The following is a 19,518-nucleotide window of genomic DNA, read 5'->3' as shown; positions in this document are numbered from 1 at the left end:
GAAACCCAAGGAGGGGTCGCTATGAGTCGAGTCCGACTCTATGGCACATAACAACAACAGAGAGCCTAGAGGGCAGAGTGGAACTGTCCCAGAGAGTTTCCAAGGCTGTCAATCTTTACAGAAACAGACTGCCTCATCTTTCTCTGTGGAGCAGCTGGTGGGTTCAGACTGCTGATTTTTGGTTGGCAGCGAATGTCTTACCCACCGCACCACCACAGCTCCTTAAACCTGGCCAAGGCTCCAGGTACTCACATTTCGAGGAAGATCTTCTCTGAACCCCCAAAGCCTCAGAGTTCACGGGAAGAGTGACATGGGAGGGGGTTCGCCTGGCCTCTGAGGGCCGGGTGTTTGAATGGCAGGCAGAGAGCACCAGGGCAGGCCTGGGGAAGGGGCTCTGAGTTCTCACCTGCTTGGGCTTCAGCTCCGGAAGGGGCTTGGCAGGAGCGGGGGGCCTGGGATGCTGAGAGAAAGGGGGTCAGCCCTCAGAGGCTGCCCTGCCCGGCAGCCCTGGGCCCAGACCTTTGAATGGCCAGGAGGCAGCACCTCTGCCACGGCTCCCTGGGTGGGCACTCCCGGCCTCGGGAGCTCAGGGCCGCTCCCTGGGGTCCCCTGCCCAAAGCAGCACCCTCCCAGCCGGGCCTGAATCCAGCTACCCTGACTCTCTCTCCTGGGACAGAGCAGCCAGCCCCCCACCCCAGCCATGAGCATACCTGCTCTGGGGTCTGCCGCTTGTACACAGGAACCGGGAAGGGTGGCCTGGACATGGCAGTGGGGGGCTGCAGGGAAGCGGATGGCCATGAGTGGGCAGCTGGGGTGCCCCTGTGGGGTGGCACTCTCCCTCTCACGCCTCTCAAGCCCCCCAGCCCTCAGATCTGAGTTCTTGCCCCTCCTCTAGAGGGGAGGAGAACCCAGCCAAGGGTGTGCTTTTGGGGTCTGCATCAGCCTTGCAGGGGTGTCCTAGGAAGGAGGGCATGTGTCCAGAACCTTTCGGGCGGGCGGTGGTCCTGTCTGCATTTCAGCCTCACTAGGCTCTCTAGGGAACATGATACTTACAGCAGGAGGTGGCTGCTTAGGGGTCACTGTGGAAGCCGAGGGTCTGGGGGGATGGGTGGTGGAGCTGCCCGCCGGTGGGCCGGTGGTGAGGGGTGCAGCACGGCTCTTGTTTGGTGGGCCGCGACCACTCCCCTTGTGGAACAGGGGGTTTGAGAGCCCCATGGAGGTGGAGGGAGCCGCACTTCTGGGCAGAAAGCAAAGCTGTGGTTAGTGGTGCCCTGGCTTGGGCATCCTGGCCAGGCACAAAGGAGGCACCTGGCTCCAGGGCCTCCAGCACCAGGCTGGTCGGGGAGCGCCCACAGAGCCACCTGGACGCACAGGGCAGTGGGGGGAGGGGCACCAAGCCACCTGGACGCACAGGGCAGTGGGGGGTGCAGTTGAGCCACAGCGCCACCGACGCACAGGGCAATGTGGGGGGCACAGAACCACCTGGATACACGGGGCAGGGAGGTGATGGGGCAGTCTGGGAGCTCGCTACCCTGACAGGCCTTGGGAGATGTGGTCAGGTGGGGCAAAGGCAGCACTCTGCAGCCGTCTTTGGGTTAAGGTCACTCCCAGTGCCAGCACCACAGGAGGCTCCCAGTGCCTCCGGGACACACAGGACCTGCACAGGTTTGCAACGTGGGTGTGGTCTCCACTTGCATTACACCACCACTAGGAGCTAAACTGTGACCACAAGAAGGGTTCAAGTCTGAATCCCAAGGCCCGTGAATGTGACCTTGGCAACAGGGTCTCTGCAGATGTAGTTAGACTATCACAAGGCCACTCAGGAGCAGGGTGGGTCCAAAGCCCTTACAAGAGGGGAGAATGAGACAGGCAGAAAATGGCAGGACCCGAAGAGTTAACTAAAACACACGCTGCAGGCCTTACCGCTGTGGCTAAAGGCTGACCTATGTCCTGGAACACGGGACAGAAGGAAGCAGGCAACCCACCCAGCTCCCTGCTCCCTATCTTGCAAGATCTACTGCAGGCGTTTGGGGCAACCTCACCTCCTCAGCTCCCCAAGCTTACACACATCGCCACAAGACGACCACCATATGACCTTCCTGGGGTGGCAGCATCGAGGCAAACTGAGCCGGGAATCAAACTGGCATCCCGAGGGACAGCGCATTCCTGCCACCCCTTCCAAGGAGACTACCACCCCTTCTCAGAAAATCCCCACCTGTTCCAAAACCCTTAAAACCCCAGCAAATCTCTGCTCAGGGTGACAAAGGCAACAGTTACTCAGCCCGTTTGTCTCTGCTCATGAACTACTTTCTCTGTCCCTTAATCAAAGCGTTGTTTGTGTGGAAGACCTGAGCCTCTCCTGTCACTCTCCATCAGCAGAAGGCAAAAGCCGATGGGCTGGCCCCTGACGGGAAAGGGCTCCCTGGGACACGAAGAGACACAGAGAGCAGAGGCAGTCCTGACAACCGCGGCCCCGCAGCTGCAAGCCAAGAGATGCCTGGGCCACCCAAAGCTGCAAGGGAAAGGGCAGGCTCTTGCCGAGGCTCTGAGGGAGTGCAGTACCCACACCCTGACCCCAGACTCAGCCCCCAGACTGGAGGGATGAGATGGGTTCTGACAAGCTGCCCAGTCCCCGGTGCTTGGGTACGGCACTGACCTGCATCAGAACTTGCCCCCTTGTTTGCTTAGGAGGGGCGGGGCCTCGGGGCCAGTGGAGTCTCAGGGACATGACCTGCTGCCCCAGGAATGGGGAGACAGGGGCCCTACAGTGCAGGCCCCCTTGTGCTGGCGCTGTGCCTGCAGCTGGTCCTTGTCTCCCCAATGGCAACAGCAAGCACAGTACACACGCATGCTCACACAAGCACACGTGTGCAGAGTGCACACACATGCACGTGCACACACATCCATGTAACCCAGCGCGCACACATGCACATAAGCACACGTGTACGGTACACACACGTACACAGGCACACAGTGCACATGTACACACTAGCACACACAGGCAGGCCCTCACCTCTTGTGGCCGTGACGCCAGGCCTTGCGGTAGAAGACGACGCCCAGCAGAATGAGCAGTGCCGCCAGCAGCAGCAGCACACCCACCAGTACTTCCGTGGACAGGCCCCCGGGTGCTGGCAGGGACATAAGGAACACCTGTCATCGGGGCTGGTGGTGCCAGGGAGCCCTCTCCACAGCAGGGGGCTTGTGCACAGACTCCACCTTGGCTGAGGCCCTCTGAGCCCAGGGCTGGCCTCCAAGGGCACCTGTCACTAACCTGCCCCCTGGGAGCTGGTGGCAGCCCCCACAGCCTAGCCCTGTCCAAGACCCCACCAGCAACGGACACCAGTGCTCTGGGGTCACTGGCAGCAGCCTGCAGGGCTGGGCTGTGGGGGGCCCCAGGCCCACAACGACATGGGTATGGCCGGGCCAGGCCCCGGAGGCCATGGTGCCATAGATGGCCACTGGGAAGAAGCCATTTGTGGAGGTGGACCACTGTGGAGGGTACTGAGGACTGTCCTGTGAGCCTCAGCCTAGCCCAGTCCCCCTCAGCCACTGCCTGCCCGTGTCTCCAGGACACTCCCGTGTAGGGCAGAGGAGGACGGGCTTCTGGGCCACATGCTAAGAGTACGCTGGAGAGCCATGAAGCCTGCGTTCACCAAAACTCCCGCAGCCCCGGCCCGGCTGTGCCTCCTGCCTCAGCACCCCGCGGCGGTCAGGGAAAGGGCCAGACTGCAGCAGCTGGGCACAGGCCTAAGGCTGTCAACTCCCACCTGCAGGGCCTCTGCATCTCCGCTGGGTGGGCACCCAGGCCTACCTATGTACGCGTCAGACACAGGCTTGCTACAGTGGGGGGCAGCCCAGCCCGGGCGGCAGTGGCATTCATTCTTGTGGTTGCACACCTAGAAGGACAGTCGGTCAGTGAGTGAGATGGGTAGGCGTTGGCAATATGGAGACCTCCAAGGGGCAGTGAGGGCCAGTCCTACCACACACAGGGGCTGCAGCCCAGATGCCCCTGCAGGACTGCCCCTGCCCTTGAGTCCTTGTGGTCCCAGCAGGGCCTCTCTGAGGGTTTCCCACACTTTGAGACCCCACTGAGGCCCAACCCCTCGAGGTCCAGCCCTCTGCACTGTCTGCAGGCAAACTCCTCTACTCCATCCTTCTGGGGGGCCACCACTCCCACCCTGTGACAGGCCTCAGGAGGGAAGAATCCCAGACCCCTTTTCTGTGTTAAGCCCTCATTATCTCTGACTTTCCTCAAGTGGAAGTGACAGGCTGGGCTCTGAGGCCCTTTCCAACAGGACCCACCCATTTCTGCTGTTCTACATGGAAAACTAGGAGAGTATGCACTGTGCATGCATGTCAGCGTGGGTACACAATGAAGGCATGTATTAGCATGGGTAGGTAGGTGTGTGCATGGGAATGTGTGCACATGCACGCACACACATGCAACATGCACTTGTATGTGTACATGCATGTGCACATCTCTGTGCATACTATACACACATGTATGTGTACAGTGTGCTCTGTGCATGTGCACATGCACCTATTTGTAGGCATGTGTATACACATGTCAATCATCCATCTGTCAGTTTGTCGTACTGTTGTGGTTTGCAAGTTGCTGTGAGAGTGGAGGCCATGCCACTGGGATTTCAAATATCAGCAGGGTCACCCACGGTGGACAGGGTTCAGTGGAGCTTCCAGGCTGAGAGATGAGGAAGAGGGAAGGGGCCATCCACTTCTCAAAGTATTGGCCAGTGAACACCTTATGAATAGCCATGAAACACTGTCCGATACAGGGCCAGATGAGCCCTTTGTGTTGGCACGCACTCAAAACACAACTGGGGAAGAGCTGCCTCCTCAGAGTAGTCAACCTTAATGACGTGGATGGAGTAAAGCTTTTAGAACCTTCATTTGCTGATGGGGCATGACTCAAAATGGGAAGAGACAGCAGCAAACATCCATTAATAATTGGAACATGGAATGTACAAAGTATGAATCTAAGAAAATTGAAAGTTGTCAAAAATGAAATGGAACACATAAAGATCATTATCCTAGGCATTAGTGAGCTGAAATGGACTGGTATTGGCCATTATGAATCAGACAACCATATGGTTACTATGCTGGAAATGACAAAATGAAGAGGAATGGTGTTACATTCATTGTCAAAAAGAACATCTCAAGATCTGTCCTGAAGTACAATGCTGTCAGTGATAGGATCATATCCATAAACCTACAAGGAAGACAAGTTAATATGACTATTATCAAATTTATGCACCAACCACTAAAGCCAAAGATCAAGAAATTGAAGATTTTTACCAACTTCTGCAGTCTGAAATTGACCAAACATGTAATCAAGATGTGTTGATTATTACTGGTGATTGGAACGTGAAAGGTGCAAACTAGGAAGAATCAACAGTAGTTGAAAAATATGGTCTTTTTGATAGAAATGACGCCAGAGACCACATGATAGAATTTTGCAAGACCAACAACTTATTCATTGCAAATGAAAAAGAGGACGTGCAGGGTGGGATATCGTTGATGTCAGATGGATCTTGGCTGAAAGCAAAGAATATCAGAGAGATGTTTACCTGTGTTCTGTTCACTATGCAAAGGCTTTTCGACTGTGTGCATTGTAACAAATTATGGGTAACACTGTGAAGAATGGGAATTCCAGAACACTTAATTGTGCTCATGAAGAACCTGTACATAGACCAGGAGGCTGTCATTCCAATAAACAAGAGGATAGTGCATGGTTTAAAATCAGGAAAGGTATCAAAAGGATGCAACCCACCAAGGGGGGCTGCTGCTCGTACTCTGGTTAAGGGTAGCTCAGAGGCAAGCGGGTTATAGGTTTTCAGCATAGCTCTTATCGTTTGCACCAGAAAAGGACAAAGCTCTGTCTCCCCAGACAAAAGCAGCAAGGGAAGTTTTAAAGCTTACAGGAAGTGGGGAGTTACACATATTCAAAGCGTTCGGGAAGTTGTCATGCCTTATTCCATGGGGGCTTGCTGAGAGCCTAACACGGAAGTGGTCGGCAGACCCCTTGCCTCTGAAACGGGTCTGGATAGTACTGATGGTGTGATTCCGGTGAGTTGCATTCCTTGACATGAGTTGTAATGTTCTGGGGTCAGCAAAAGGGTAGAATGGCTTTCTTTGGGCATGCTTCGGAATCTGCAGGAACCAGCTAGGAATTAATGGTTGCATATGGGAGGGTCAGTAGCAAATGGGGTGAGGTGTTTCTCTGTAGTTGGCTGATTGTTGCTGCTGTTAGGTGTCGTGGAGTCAGCTCCGACTCATAGCAACCCTCGTACAAAAGAGCAAACCACTGCCAGGTCCCGTGCCATCCTCACAATTCTTGTAGCCACTGAGTCCATCCATCTCGTTGAGGGCCTTCCCCTTCTTCACAGACCATTTACTTTACCCAGCATGACATCCTTCTCCAGGGACTGGGCCCTTCTGACAACATGACCAAAGGAGGTGAGATGAAGGCTGGCCATCCTCATTTCCAAGGAGTATTCTGACTGCACTTCCTCCAGGACAGATTTGTTCATTCCTCTGGGAGGCGTAGTGCCTAAGGCATTTGACTGCTAACCAGGAGGCTGGCGGTTCAAACCCACCAGCCACTCCTCAGAAGGAAGACGGGGCAATTCTACTTCTGTACTGAAACTGCCTCGGAAACCCAAGAAGGGGTCGCTATGAGTTGGATCCAACTCGATGGTAGTGAGTTTGGTGGGTTTGTTTGTTTGTTTGTTTCTGGCAGCCCATGGTATTTTCAGTTTCGTTTGCCAACACTACAATTCAAATGCATCAATTATTTTTCAGTCTTCCTTATTAATTGTCCAGCTTTCACACACACATGAGGTTATTGAAAATATGGCTTGAGTCAAGTGCACCTTAGTCTTCAAAGCGACATCTTTGCTCTTTTAACACTCTAAAGAGGTCTTTTGCAGCAGACTTGCCCAGTGCAATATGATGTCTGATTTCCTGACTACTGCTTCCATGGGTGTTGACTGTGGATCCAGGTAAAATGAAATCCCCAACAACTTCAATCTTTTTTTCTTTATCATGATGCTGCTCATTGGTCCAGTTGTGAGGATTTTCATTTTACATTGACGTGTCATCCATACTGCAGGCTGTTGTCTTTGATCTTTATCAGTAAGTGCTTCAAGTCATCTTCACTTTTAGCAAGCAAGGTTGTGTCATTTGCATATCACAGGTTGTTAATGAGTCCTCCTCCAGTCCCAATGCCTTGCTCTTCTTTATATAGTCCAGCTTCTTGGATTATTTGCTCAGCACACAAATTGAATAAGTATGATGAAAGGATACAACCCTGATGTACATCCTTCCTGATTTTAAACATGCAGTATCTGCTTGTTCTGTGAACTACAGCCTCTTGGTCTGTGTACAGGTTCCTCTTGAGAACAATTAAGTGTACTGGAATTCCCATTCTTTTCAATATTATCCATAATTTTTTAAGATCCGCAGAGTCAACTGCCTTTGCATAGTCAGTAGAAGACAGGTAGACATCTTTCTGGCATTCTTTGCTCTCAGCTAAGATCCATCTGACGTCAGCAATGATGTCGCTCATTCCAAGTTCTCTTCTGCTTCCGCTTGCATTTCTGGCAGTTCCATGTCAGTATACTGGTGCAACCGTTTTTTAATTATCTTTAGCAAGATTTTACTTGTGTGTGATATTAATGATATTGTTCAATAATGTCCACATTCTGTGGGATCATCTCTCTTTGGAATGGGTACAAATATGGATCTCTTTGAGTCAACTGGCTAGGTAGCTGCCTTCCAAATTTCTTGGCATAGCCGAGTGAGTGTCTCCGGTGCTACATCCATTTATTGAAACATCTCAATGGGTATTCCGTCAATTTCTTGTTTTTCATCAATTCCTTCTGTGCAGCCTGGACTTCTTCCTTCAACACCATTCGTTCTTAATTATACACTACCTCCTGAAATAATCTGATATCGTTCGATTCTTTTTGATACAGTGACTGTGTATTCCGTCCATGTTCTTTTGATGTTATTTGCATTGTCCATAGAATCCTTCAAAACTGCTACTCAAGACTTTTTTTTTTTTTCTTCAGTTCTTTTAGCTTGAACAGATCTTCTAGCAAGATTTTTAGTGTGGACACAATGATAAGTATTCAGTGTGGACATGATGACAAGTACAGCCATTGAAGCAACTAAAGCAATGAAATGTTCTCACCATGCATCAAACTATTTATTTGGTTTCTTTTTGGACAGTCACTTGAGCTTCTCAGTCAGTTCACAGGTATTATGAATCTTGGCCTGAGGTTTTGTCAAATTCTTCTGACTGGGGATAGGGTTTGACTGGGGAATGGTGAACCTAGGGAGTAATTCCTTGTAGCCTGATGGCAGAAGTTGTTAAATGGATTTGGTATGGTCCTACCTATTTTCTGGACAGCTGGTCTTTTGGGCTCCCTCCCATCAAAGTTCTGGTGGCATAGTGCCTAAAGCATCTGACTGCTAACCAGAAGGCTGGTGGTTCAAACCCATTAGTCACTTCTTGGAAGGAAGACTTGGCAATCTACTTCTGTAGAGATACCACCTTGGAAACCCAAGGAGGGGTTGCTATGAGTTGGAATTGACTTGTCAGCAGTGAGTTTGTTTTTTGGGTTTTTCCATCTAAGTTCTTACGAGAACCAGGTCCTTTGGTTGGTATCTATAAAATTCCCACTACTCGGCCTAGGGGGTATCAGGTTACCATACTCCTGCAGAGACCACTGTCCTTGTCCCAGGTTGATGACATATTTTAACATTTGTTGAGTTTCTTGGTCTACTAAATCACTTGTCTTTATAAAAAGCCTCCCACAGGTCAATTCAAATAGGCTTAACTTTAAAGTCCCTGTAGGGGCTGCTCTTATTCTAGTTAATGCTATGAGCAACAGGCTGACCCATGACTCTTGAGTCTCTTGGCACAATTTTGCCAGTTTTCTTGAGGGTCTGATTCTTTCTTTCAGCCTTTTCTGAAGACTGGGGTCTCCACACTGAGTGGAGTCTGTAATTTATGCCTAAAGACTGGGACTGGCCTTGAGTCCTTTTGGCAGTAAAGATAGGGCCGTTATTGCTCTGTGAGGTCCAGGGCAGTCCACATTTAGGTATAATTTCCTTTAACAACCACTTACAGACTTCTATTGCCTCTTCAGCCCTGGTGGGAATGCTTCTGTTCACCTTGTCAAAATGTCTAGAAAGACTAGATGGTGATTAAACCCTTTGTATGAGGGTGACTGTGAAATCAACTTGGCAGTCCCCCCAGTAGGTTCCTACCTAAGGAGGGGCTCCAGGCAGTGTGGGGTTGTTTCTTACGTATATTTCACATCCCCGGATACTTATTGTGCAACCTTGTCAAGTCCCTCCCTTGTACTGGGGTTTCAAGTCGCAAATAAAAGCTTTCTGGTCATAGTGGCTGGTCTCAGGGCTGCTTTACCCATCTCCATAATTGGCCCCTAGGAATATACGCCCTGCCATTTTCATCAATAGACCACCCATCGGCCTCTCTGGTGAATCCCAAGTTTTTTACTTAAATGTTCCCTTTCTCTCCATATGGCACCACACCATTCTATGTATTATAGAGCTTCTCCTTTGTTGGCTGCCAGGCTCTGCTAAGTGGGACAATCTCAGCCTTCTGGACCGGGGAACTGGCTGGCAGAGCTTGAGCCTCAAGCACGCCATGTAGGTTTCGTGGCGTAACCAGCCTCGCAAACACCCTGCTCCACGACACTGCTCCATCAGTGAACCACTGGCCAGCTGCACTATCAAGGGGCGTGTCCTTTGTACCAGATCTGCTGGGGGCCACTTCTCCTCCAACCTCTGTGCAATGCTGTGTGCATTCTCCTTGGTTGCAGGTAGGCAAAGGGTTAGCAGGGTTAAGGGTCTGGCATGCTTTGAAGGTCACCTCAGGTGAGTCCAGGAAGATGGCTTGGTACCAGGTTCTTTCTTCATACTGCCCTTAGCCTCCTGTATGCTTTGAAAGTGCTGTGGGGTGGATACTTGAGTTTAGAAGCTCCTTTGATAAAGATAGCAGTGGCAAGCACCTCTTATTTATTGCCCATGGTGCCCCAGGTCCCATCCCCAGGACCGGTAAGAGGCTTTCTCTCTAGCTTAACTGGCCTCAAAGATAAAAGGTTTCTAAACTAGCTGGCTTCACTGCCCACCCCCCACACCCATTCAATCTGTATGCTGAGCAAATAAATAATCCAGGAAGCTGGACCATAGGAAGAACACGGCATCAGGGTTGGAGTCGTTAACAATCTTCAATATGCAGACGACCCAACTTTGCTTGCTGAAAGCGAAGAAGACTTGAAGCACTTACTGATGAGGATCAAAGACTACAGCCTTCAGTACGGATTGTACCTCGACATAAAACAACAACAACAAAAATCCTCACAACTGGGCCAATAAGCAATATCACGATAGATGGATAAAAGATTGAAGTTGCCAAGGATTTCATTTTACTTGGATTCACAATCCACACCCACAAAAGCAGCGGTCAGGAAATCAGATGATGTATTGCTTTGGACCAATCTGCTGCAAAGGACCTCTTTAAAGTACTGAAGAGCAAAGGCGTCACTGTGAAGACTAAGGTGTGTCTGAGCCAAGCCATGGTGTTTTCAGTCACCTCAGATGCATGTGAAAGCCGGACAATTAATAAGACTGAAGAAGAGTCAGTGTCTTTGAACTGTGGTGTAGGCTAAGAATACTGAAAAATGCCACACACTGCCAGAAGAATAAACAGGTCTGTCCTGGAAAAAGTGCAGCCAGAATGCTCCTTGGAAGCAAAAATGGTCAGACTTTGTCTCACCTAGTTTGGTCATGTTGTCAGAAGGATGCCAAGCTTGGTAAAGTAGAGGGTTGGTCAAAAATGGAAAGACCCTTAAAAGACGGACTCACACAGTGGCTGCAACAAGGGGCTGAAGCCCACAGTGACTGTGAGGACAGTACAGGACCAGGCACTATTCCGTTCTGTTGTACACGGGGCACTGTGAGTTGGAGCTGACTCAATGGCACCTAACGCCAACAACACGCATGCATGTGTGCAGACGTGTGTAGTGTGTGAGCCTGTGTATATGAATGTCCTGTCTGCGCTATGCGTGTGTCTGGGTGTGCCTGTGTATGCAGTGTGTACATGTATGTACGCAGGCTCTGCAGATGTACATGTGTAGTGCGTGTGTGTGCTGTGTGTGGATGTGGTTGGGTGGGGTGGTGGCTGCGCATGAGGATTAATGAGGCGGCAGAATGGGCGGGAGTCTGACAGGAGCCAGGAGGCCTGCCCATGAGCCAACTGGCATGACCACCACCCTGCCCTTGGTTTCTAAGTGTGATGCCCATGGTGCTGTGCCCTCTCCCCACCTAGAGAGATGTGTCCTGAGCCCACAAGGCTGCTCAAGCCAGGACCGGCCTGGGCTGCTGTTCCCGGAACCCAAACATACCCCATGGCCACTGCACTTGGCAGAGCAGTTCTGCAACCTGTAGGCGCCCAGGCCCTGGCAGCGTCCGTCCCAGCAAACCTGGAGGGGAAGATCCTTAGGCACCTGGTCTGTGGAGCTGGCCATACAGCCTCATAGGGGGTTGTGTCTGCCGCACCCCTACAGAGGCCTGCCCCTGACTTGGCTTAGGACATGGACCACCCACAAGGAGGAGGCAGACATCCTGAGGACTCATGCCCGGCTGGAGGGGCCCCCTGGGGCGGGTGGCCCCTGCACTCACCTTGTTCTCCCCACATCTTGTGCCAACCTGCACCTTCTCGTAGGCACTGCTGTCTTCTGTCAAGAGTGCCTGGCAACGGCCAGCACGGGGCTTCAAGGCACAAGAGCTGCGTTCCTGGGGCTGCTGCCCACCTTCACAGAACAGGATGCCACACGGGTCAGCTCTGTGAATAGAGGGACAAGCCACCCTCAGCACATGCCAACCCAGCTCAGGGGAACTGGGCACAAGCAAGTGGGGCTGTGTGTGGGTGGGGCAGGGCTGTCGTGGGGTGTCCATACTTCTCCAGCCACAGTGATTCGCCTTCCTCCCGTGAGGGGCAGCAGGAGCCCCCAGACAACAGGCTCCTTCTTAGAAGAGCTCTCCTCAGCTGCCCCCATGCTGGTCGGGCTCCCCTCCCCAGAGGACCCCCCTCCCTGGCAGGTTCCCCTCCTGGGCGGGCGCCCCTCCCCTGCGGCCCCCTGCATGGGCCTGTGTGCCGGCCGGGGTCCCCTGATGCTCACTGGCCCGGGTTACTCCTGCCCTGGCAGCTCATTGTCAGGGTGTAGGTAAAGCAGACATCCACGGCGACACCTGCAGCTGTTGGAACGGGGCAGGTTAACGGGCACGGGCCAGCTGGGTCTGTGGGTGCCACAACCCCACACTGCTGCCTCACCTGGCCCCCAGAATTGTTTGCACTGCTGCTCCAGCGTGGGGCAGGCTCCGTTGTGGCAATAGCCCCCTGGGCAGGGTGTGCCGTTCTCTTGGAAATTGTCCTCAGGACACTCGGGGCCCCGGCCATCACAGTACTCCTCAAGGTCACACTTGTCCTTGGCAGCACGGCACAGCTCCCCACTTGGCTTCACCTGCCAACGGAGGGAGGGCTGAGGTTAGCTGCCCATCACGCATCCAGCCTCCCACCGCCAGCCTGGAGCTCAGCTAACTGGGCCAAGGGGTGCTGAGCCTTGAGAGGGCAGAAGGGCACTTGGCTCACCTGGCATTTGTGACAGCAGGCGCCCTGGGCACACATGGCCCCCTTGGCCAGTCGACAGGAGGTGGCATTGCAGCAGGGGTCGTGGCACTCCTGGGAGGGGAGACCAAAGGTTATCATCAGTGGTAGCCCCTCCAAACTGTGCAGCGGGGATGGCAAGGGTCTACACGGCTGTAGAGTGGGCCCAGTGTCCCCCACTTCCCCTAAGACTGCCCTCCTAAGACCCCCCCTCCGCCAGCTGGGACGCACCTGGGCTAAGCCACAGTCGCATTCTTCCCCACGTTCCAGGAGCTTGTTCCCACACACGGGGTCGCTGACCAGACGGCCAGTGTCCAGTTCGCCCAGCAGGCAGGCAGTCTGGGGTTTTTCAACAAACGTCTCGAGGTCCGCGCGGCTGCAGTGGCTGAACTTTTTGGGGAACTTGAGGCTAAAAGGGAGGGTCCCGTGGGCGGGGCTCGGGGTGAGAAGGCTGTGCACTGTGGGGCAGGACTCAGACTGAGAGGGCGGGGCACCGTGGGCGGGGCTCAGGCGTGGTGCAGATGGATCGTGCAGGCTGCTGCACCCCTCCTTGCAGCCTTGGCCTCACACCACTCTGCAGGGCCGCCCCAGGCCAGCGCGGGGCAGCTGGTCGGGTTTCTGGAGGCCTTACCTTAGGCTGGCTGCCATCACGCAGCCGCCGTCGTCCCGCGGCACCGAGCAGTAGCAAGCCTCCACGTTCTCATCGTGGTCCATGCCCAGGTTGTGGCCCATCTCATGGGCCATGGTGGATGCCACCCCAATGGGGTTTTGGCTGTGGTCCTGCGCATTAGGGGCTGTGTTCGCTTGGGTCGTCTGTGGCCCTGCGCCCGCCCCAGGAAGAAACCATGGCCTGGCCTCGCTCCTGCCAACACCTCTACTCGGACGGTGGGCACGGGCCTCTCCCTGCCCCTGCCCAGGCCTCCCTGCGCACCTGGTTCACGCCTGCTGAGCTCTTGGAGCACATGGCGGCCACAGTGGCCAGGCCCACAGTGGTGCCGGTGAAGTCCACTCCTCTAGAAGGTAGTGTCAGCGTCACTAGAGGGAGGTGCTGGCCTCCCACCTGGACCGCCCGGCACCCGTCCAGCCCGAGCGCCCACCGACGGCCCACCCCAGAGGCCGCCGCTGGCCCGGTCCCCTCCGCACTCCTGTACGGCCGTCTCCCGCCAGTTGGACCTGCCCCTCCAGACCACCCCACAGAGGCCAAGCTCCCACAGCCCCTCTGCCTTCCCTCACGTGATGAGCTGCGCGTTGTCATGGGCGTGTCGACCCAGCAGCTGCTGCCTCCGCCAGGCGTGAAAGTTCTCCAGCGTGACCTCGGCCGAGGGGTGGACCTGGATCTTATTATCCTTGTTCCACATCTCCAGGCCCACCAGCACCACTCGCAGGCCGAGCTCCTGGTACAGCTACGAGAGGGCGAGTGCCACGTCGGACTGGGCCTTGGAGGCCCTGTGGATGGGGGCAGTCGGGGCCCCCAGGTGGTCGAGTGTGGAGGTGGCCCGGACGGCAGAGGCAGCATCACCCCGAGTGTGGGGCCACGGTGCACAAGCGGGAACTATGCCTCGCTGTGCTGTTTAGAGACAAGCCAGACTTCCCAGAAGCCGGCCCCACGCACACCCCTCTGCCACTCTGGGAGCCAAGCACACACCTCTACACCAGGGTTTCTGTCAGGCGGGGGCTGCCTCGGCTGGGAGTGGACCCGCTGCGGAGGGGTCCTTGAGGCCCTGTCAGGCAGGAACCCACAGGCAGCCCTCTGGGACCCCCGGCCCGAGTGCAGCAGGTGGCAGCTCACCTTGTCCACGTGGTTCACCACCTCCTGCACGCGCCGACGCAAGGCTTCTCTGCCCCCAAACTGCTGGAACTGGAGCAGAGCAGGGACCCTCAGGCTCAAGCCCTGCCTTCCCCACCCCTCCCCTCGCCCGCCAGCCCCGCCCACCCGCCCTCCCTCACCTCAGTGGTGTCGGTGACTACATACAGCTCAACGTGCCTGGGCACCTGGGACAGTGGCCGATTCTGTAGGTGACAAGCAACTGTGAGCCATCCAGCCACTGCAGCCAGCTCAGCCCATCTCCACCCACTGACCGTGCCCAGGAGGTGGACAGCTGTGGGATGCCCAACACCGAGCATGAGTGTGGCCAGGTAGTCCTCTAACCTCGAGGAGGTTAGTGTGCGGACTAGCCGCCAGGAAGCAGGTGGGGCCTGCTTGCTCACCCGGGGCCTGAAGGCTGCTGCAATCCGTGGCCCCAGGGCACGTTCCAGGCTTGCCTTGCTGAGGCCACAGGTGCCTTGTTTCTGCTGCAGGTGCTGCGCCTGGTACAGGGCATGCCGGCCCTCCTCCACCCCGTCCAGGGGCTCGATCAGGTGGACAGCCGAGCCGGCTCGGAAGAAGCCCCTGAGGACACAGGAGCAGGTGTAGAGGTGCAAGGTGCGTGTGCCTGCCTCCCCCAGGGCAGCATAGCGGCCCCAGGCCAGGGACACCAGGGCAGGCCCTGTGAAGTCTAGGGGGCTCTGAGCCTCTGCCGGCTCCACAGTTACAGGGGAGAGGCCGTGACTGCGAGGGGGACATTAGCCCCTCTTCTCGGCCTCAGTTTACCTCTCTGCAGATGAAGGGAGGGAGGGCTGGGGTTCCACCCCAGGCCACAGGCACCCACCTGAGGCCCTCACAGGTGCTGATGCTGGCTGCCGAGCCCTTGTGCCCCTCCACATGTCCCTGGTAGAGGCAGTGATCCTAGATGGGAGGTGGTGAGTGGCTTTTGTGTCTGGGCCTTGCCCCTTCCCCCACATCAGGGAGGCTGCCCAGGCACTTACTTGCCCTCGTGGCTGCTCCACCACCTCAGAGCCATCGGCAGCCGTGTAGGTCTCTGTGTAGCCTGAGCCCAGCAGGTCCCTGAAAAATGCTGCTCTAGTTCCCTGGGCCGCCTGCCTCCCTCAGCCCGTGGGAGGAGAAGCAGGGCCCAGAGCAGCAGGGTCCCCATGACACCAGGACCCCCATGACACCAGGACCCCCAGAACCTCCAGGATTCCCATGACACCAGGACCCCAGGATACCTAGCACCCCTAGGATCCCCATGACACCGGGACCCCAGGACCCCCAGGGTCCCCAGGACCTCAGAATGCAGGTGTGTTGACCAAGGTGTGCTGCACACAGGCTCTCAGCAGAACCTTCGGCCTGGCCCCAGCTCACCTGTTCCTCTGCAGACGCAGAGTGAAGTTGTGCCTCCCAGCCCCAAGGTTGTAGCTCACACTATCCGGGTATAGGCCCTGAGAGCATAGTCCCAGTCAGGGGGTCAGCAGCTGCCTGAGGCCATGCCTGCCACCCACTGCCAACCTCTGCAGGGCTCACCAGGCAGGTGTGCAGGAAGGACACAGCCTGAGAGCCCTGAGGACACTTGAGGTCCTCTGAGCCCACTGGACTGGAGGTGAGAAGGCAGAGCCTGACCCAGAAGGAGCTCCGCCCAGGGCTTCCTGGGCACCTCACCCTGCCAGACCTCAGTTTAGCCATCTGTCCAATGAGTATCCAGTCAGCTTGGGCCTGCTGACTGCCCTCAACACTGTTGGCCACATCCACTGAATGGGGGCAAGTGACTGGGCCCAGGGTCAGGACAGATGTGCCCACTGTTCTGGTAAATAATACACACACATGCACACACACATACACACACAGTACACACATGTGCCCACATGCACATACTCATGTATACACAAGTGTGCACACCCATGTCCCCACACTCACACGGGTTTGAGGAACAAACCCCAGTGGCCCCACCAGGTCGTTCTCAGTTCCCTAAACTAGCAGAAACCAGTTGCCAGGAGTAATGACATTTGCGTCAGCCAGGTCTCCTCTCAGTTCCCTGTGCAGGGCAATCACCAGCTACACATGCCTCAGAAGATGCGTCATGGCCGACTCACCACCAAAGTGGTGAGCTGTCTCTATCAGTCAGAGACCCACCAGAGCCAACCGAAACTGGAGAGAGCGTCGGAGCCTGCCCGCTGCTGCCCTTCCCTTTGGGGGTCACCCCTGTGCTGATCTTGGAAGGGGCCACCAAGAAAAATAGGTCAGCTTGGGACCCCAGGACTCCCAAAGCCCCAGGGCCCACACTCAGCAGCTGCCACTGCCCCAGGAGCCATCATCTGCCTGAAGGAGGAAGGAAGATAGTGAGGGAGGGGAGGCCACACCCAGGAGCAGAGCCAGGCCCTCAGGCCTCTCAATTCTAACTCTCCCAGAGTCTTGCGGGGCAGCCCCAAAGGCCAGACCCTCACAGGGAGCTTCCCACCAACTTGTTCCATATGGAAACCAGGCCTCCAGTGAGCAAGGGCCCCCTGGGCTGCACTGCACAGAATCAAGACTTACCCAGTGGGAGGGCAGAGCCCGGCGGCCACGGGGTGTTGGCAGGCGCTGGGGCCACACCACCTGAAACTGGTCCACATGGGGTAAGGAGGGACCTGAGGCCATCACTGTGGGAGAGCATGGGGTCAGCAGGGCACGGTCTTGTCCTGCCCTTGGCCTCTGTCCCCGCCTTGTGGAGGGCAGGGGTGCTTGGCAGCTCAGACCAGCAACTCAAGGCAGTGTCCTGAAACTGCCCCACTCTACCCACCGCCCACCCCCTGTCCCCACGCCTCTGACCACAGGCCCCCCCACAGGCACTAAGAATCCCCAGCCTCCCCTGCTCAAGTACGTCATCATCCCATCCTGGCGTGTAGCTGGGAGCCCAAAGGGCCTGCCGCAGGTGCTGGAAACCCCCTGTGTTCTCAACTGCAGATCTGGGGGTGATGGGGAGTTCTGGGCATTTGAAAGACCAGCCACCTGCTGATGGGCTGGGGGTGAGTGGGACCACAGCTCTGAAGTTGCTGCCTATCCCACTGGGTGGTAATCCTTCGAGTGAGAGGTCCACCACCCAGAGAAGCAGTCCCTTCATTCTGCTCCTCCAGGCTGGGGTTGGAGGACCACTAAGCCCCCATCCTGGAAGCCCCCCAAGTGGGGGGTCGGGGTAGTAGCTGACCGGATCCTCCCTGGCCAGAGACCAGTCCCCATGCACCCCCTGCCCTCGGCTCCAGCGCACTGCTAGTCTGTTTGCACTTCTCGGCCCGCCTCGGGGGTCCGGTAGGCATGGACACTCCCCCAGACAGGGCGCCAGTAGCAGTGGGTGCAGCGGTCAGCCGCCCTCAGCCCCACGCTGTCGGCGCCCAGTTCTGAGACCAAGGCTGAGTTTGCTCTCAGCTTCCTTTTGAAGGTCCTGACTCCTCTCCACGCATCACCGCTCTGCGCGCCCCGTGCCCTCAGAAGACCCGTCGGGGCACAGGCGGGGCGCCGGGAGCAGGTGGCCCAGCGCCCCAGCTCGCGCCGCGCCGGGCAGTCTCCCTCGGACCCCGTGCGGCGCCGATGCGAGCCCTTACCCTGAAGCCAGAGCGCGCCGGGCAGCCAGAGCCCAAGCCCGAGGCTGGGGCTGCGCATCGTCGGGGAACGGAAGCGGGGTGTCTGGAGTGTCTTGAGGGGTACGCAGGGAAGCGGCTCCGGAAGGGGCCGGTCTGGTCCGCGGCGCTCCCCGGGGCTTCTCAAACCCACGCCCGGCCCCACCCCAAAGACCGGCCCCCGCCCTGCAGCCAATCGGCCGGGCGGGCACGGGGCCGGGTGGTGCCTCGCGGGGCACTTGGCGGGGCGGGGCTGCGAGGCCCCGCCTCCTAGGTATTCTGCCTCCCTTTGTGACCCCCTTCCCCCGCCCACTTCCTTTGTGACCCACCCAGGGGTGGCCCTGCAGGTCCCTGCCCCTCCCGCCAACCGCCAGCTCCTCATCCTGCCGTGTCCCTGGATGAAGGTGTCCCGGGGCAAGGGTGCCGTCATTACCGCCGTGTACCCAGCTCTCAGCAGAAGCCCCACACGTGGGAATGAGTACACAGAGCTGGGCAATCCCACAGGGCTCCCAGCCATCCGTGTGGATGAGAATCTGAGGCCAGGAAGTCACCAAGGACACAACAAAGGGCTTCTGCAGCTTCCGGCCAGCCCCACCCTCCCCACCTCCTACACTTTTGAGGACAAGGCCTGTCACCCCTCCCTCCCTCCCCCACCTGCTTTCCCCTGTTGTTGGCGCTGGCTTCGACTCATAGTTAACTCCATACAACAGAACGAAAACACTGCCCAGTCGTGTGCTGTCCTCACAATCCTTGCTATACTTCAGCCCATTGTTGCAGCCAGTGTCAATACATCTTGTTGAGGGTCTTCCCCTTGTTTGCTGACCCTCCACTTTACCAAGTGTGATATCCTCCAGGAAATGGACCCTCCTGACAACATGACCAAAGTTGGTAAGAAGTCTGGCCATTCTTGTTTCCAAGGTGCATTCTGGCTGCAGTTCTTCCAGGACATATTTGCTTCTTCTCACAGTCCATGGTATTTTCAACAACATAATTGGCAGCTACACATGTGGACCTGGCCAGATGGAACACACAAGAATCAAATCGACTATATCTGTGGAAGGAGGTGATGGAGAAGCTCAGTATCTTCAGCCAAAATAAGAGCAGGAGCTTCCTGTGGAACAGACCATCAGCAAGTTCAAGTTGAAGCTGAAGACAATTACAAGTCCATGAGAACCAAAATATGACCTTGAGTATATCCCACCTGAATTTAGGGACCACCTGAAAAACAGATTTGATGCATTGAACACCAGTGATGAAAACCAGACAAATTGTGGGATGACATCAGGAACATCATACATAAAGTAAAAGGTCATTAAAAAGACAGAAAAGGAAGACCAAAATGGATGTCAGAATAAACTCTGGAACTTGCTCTTGAACATAGAGTAGCTAAAGCA

The 19,518-nt window shown here is 55.9% G+C and overlaps 1 protein-coding gene across 1 annotated transcript in view; it reads right to left on the bottom strand.

Annotated features, from left to right (window-relative positions):
* ADAM8 (ADAM metallopeptidase domain 8) overlaps positions 1 to 17,168 on the bottom strand; it is a 21,702-nt gene extending 4,534 nt beyond the window's left edge. Inside the window, exons 1-22 of the mRNA XM_042780400.1 lie at positions 17,067 to 17,168; positions 15,900 to 15,976; positions 15,524 to 15,602; positions 15,367 to 15,443; positions 14,927 to 15,107; positions 14,666 to 14,728; positions 14,508 to 14,576; positions 13,952 to 14,121; positions 13,650 to 13,731; positions 13,350 to 13,498; positions 12,950 to 13,127; positions 12,704 to 12,793; positions 12,386 to 12,575; positions 12,234 to 12,309; positions 11,734 to 11,896; positions 11,457 to 11,534; positions 3,812 to 3,896; positions 3,014 to 3,128; positions 1,277 to 1,361; positions 1,054 to 1,185; positions 711 to 776; positions 407 to 460 (exon numbers count right to left, since the gene is read on the bottom strand). Of these exons, the coding sequence (XP_042636334.1) occupies positions 407 to 460; positions 711 to 776; positions 1,054 to 1,185; positions 1,277 to 1,361; positions 3,014 to 3,128; positions 3,812 to 3,896; positions 11,457 to 11,534; positions 11,734 to 11,896; positions 12,234 to 12,309; positions 12,386 to 12,575; positions 12,704 to 12,793; positions 12,950 to 13,127; positions 13,350 to 13,498; positions 13,650 to 13,731; positions 13,952 to 14,121; positions 14,508 to 14,576; positions 14,666 to 14,728; positions 14,927 to 15,107; positions 15,367 to 15,443; positions 15,524 to 15,602; positions 15,900 to 15,976; positions 17,067 to 17,168 (2,361 nt within the window). The remainder of the gene's footprint in view (positions 1 to 406; positions 461 to 710; positions 777 to 1,053; positions 1,186 to 1,276; positions 1,362 to 3,013; positions 3,129 to 3,811; positions 3,897 to 11,456; positions 11,535 to 11,733; positions 11,897 to 12,233; positions 12,310 to 12,385; positions 12,576 to 12,703; positions 12,794 to 12,949; positions 13,128 to 13,349; positions 13,499 to 13,649; positions 13,732 to 13,951; positions 14,122 to 14,507; positions 14,577 to 14,665; positions 14,729 to 14,926; positions 15,108 to 15,366; positions 15,444 to 15,523; positions 15,603 to 15,899; positions 15,977 to 17,066) is intronic.
* Positions 17,169 to 19,518: the final 2,350 nt, after the last annotated feature.

The sequence above is a fragment of the Orycteropus afer genome, unplaced genomic scaffold (assembly GCF_000298275.1).
Source record: "Orycteropus afer afer isolate SDZICR_OR568_19922 unplaced genomic scaffold, OryAfe1.0 scaffold00038, whole genome shotgun sequence".
NCBI classification, from domain to species: Eukaryota; Metazoa; Chordata; class Mammalia; order Tubulidentata; family Orycteropodidae; genus Orycteropus; species Orycteropus afer.
This window is presented reverse-complemented; position numbering and strand designations above follow the sequence as displayed.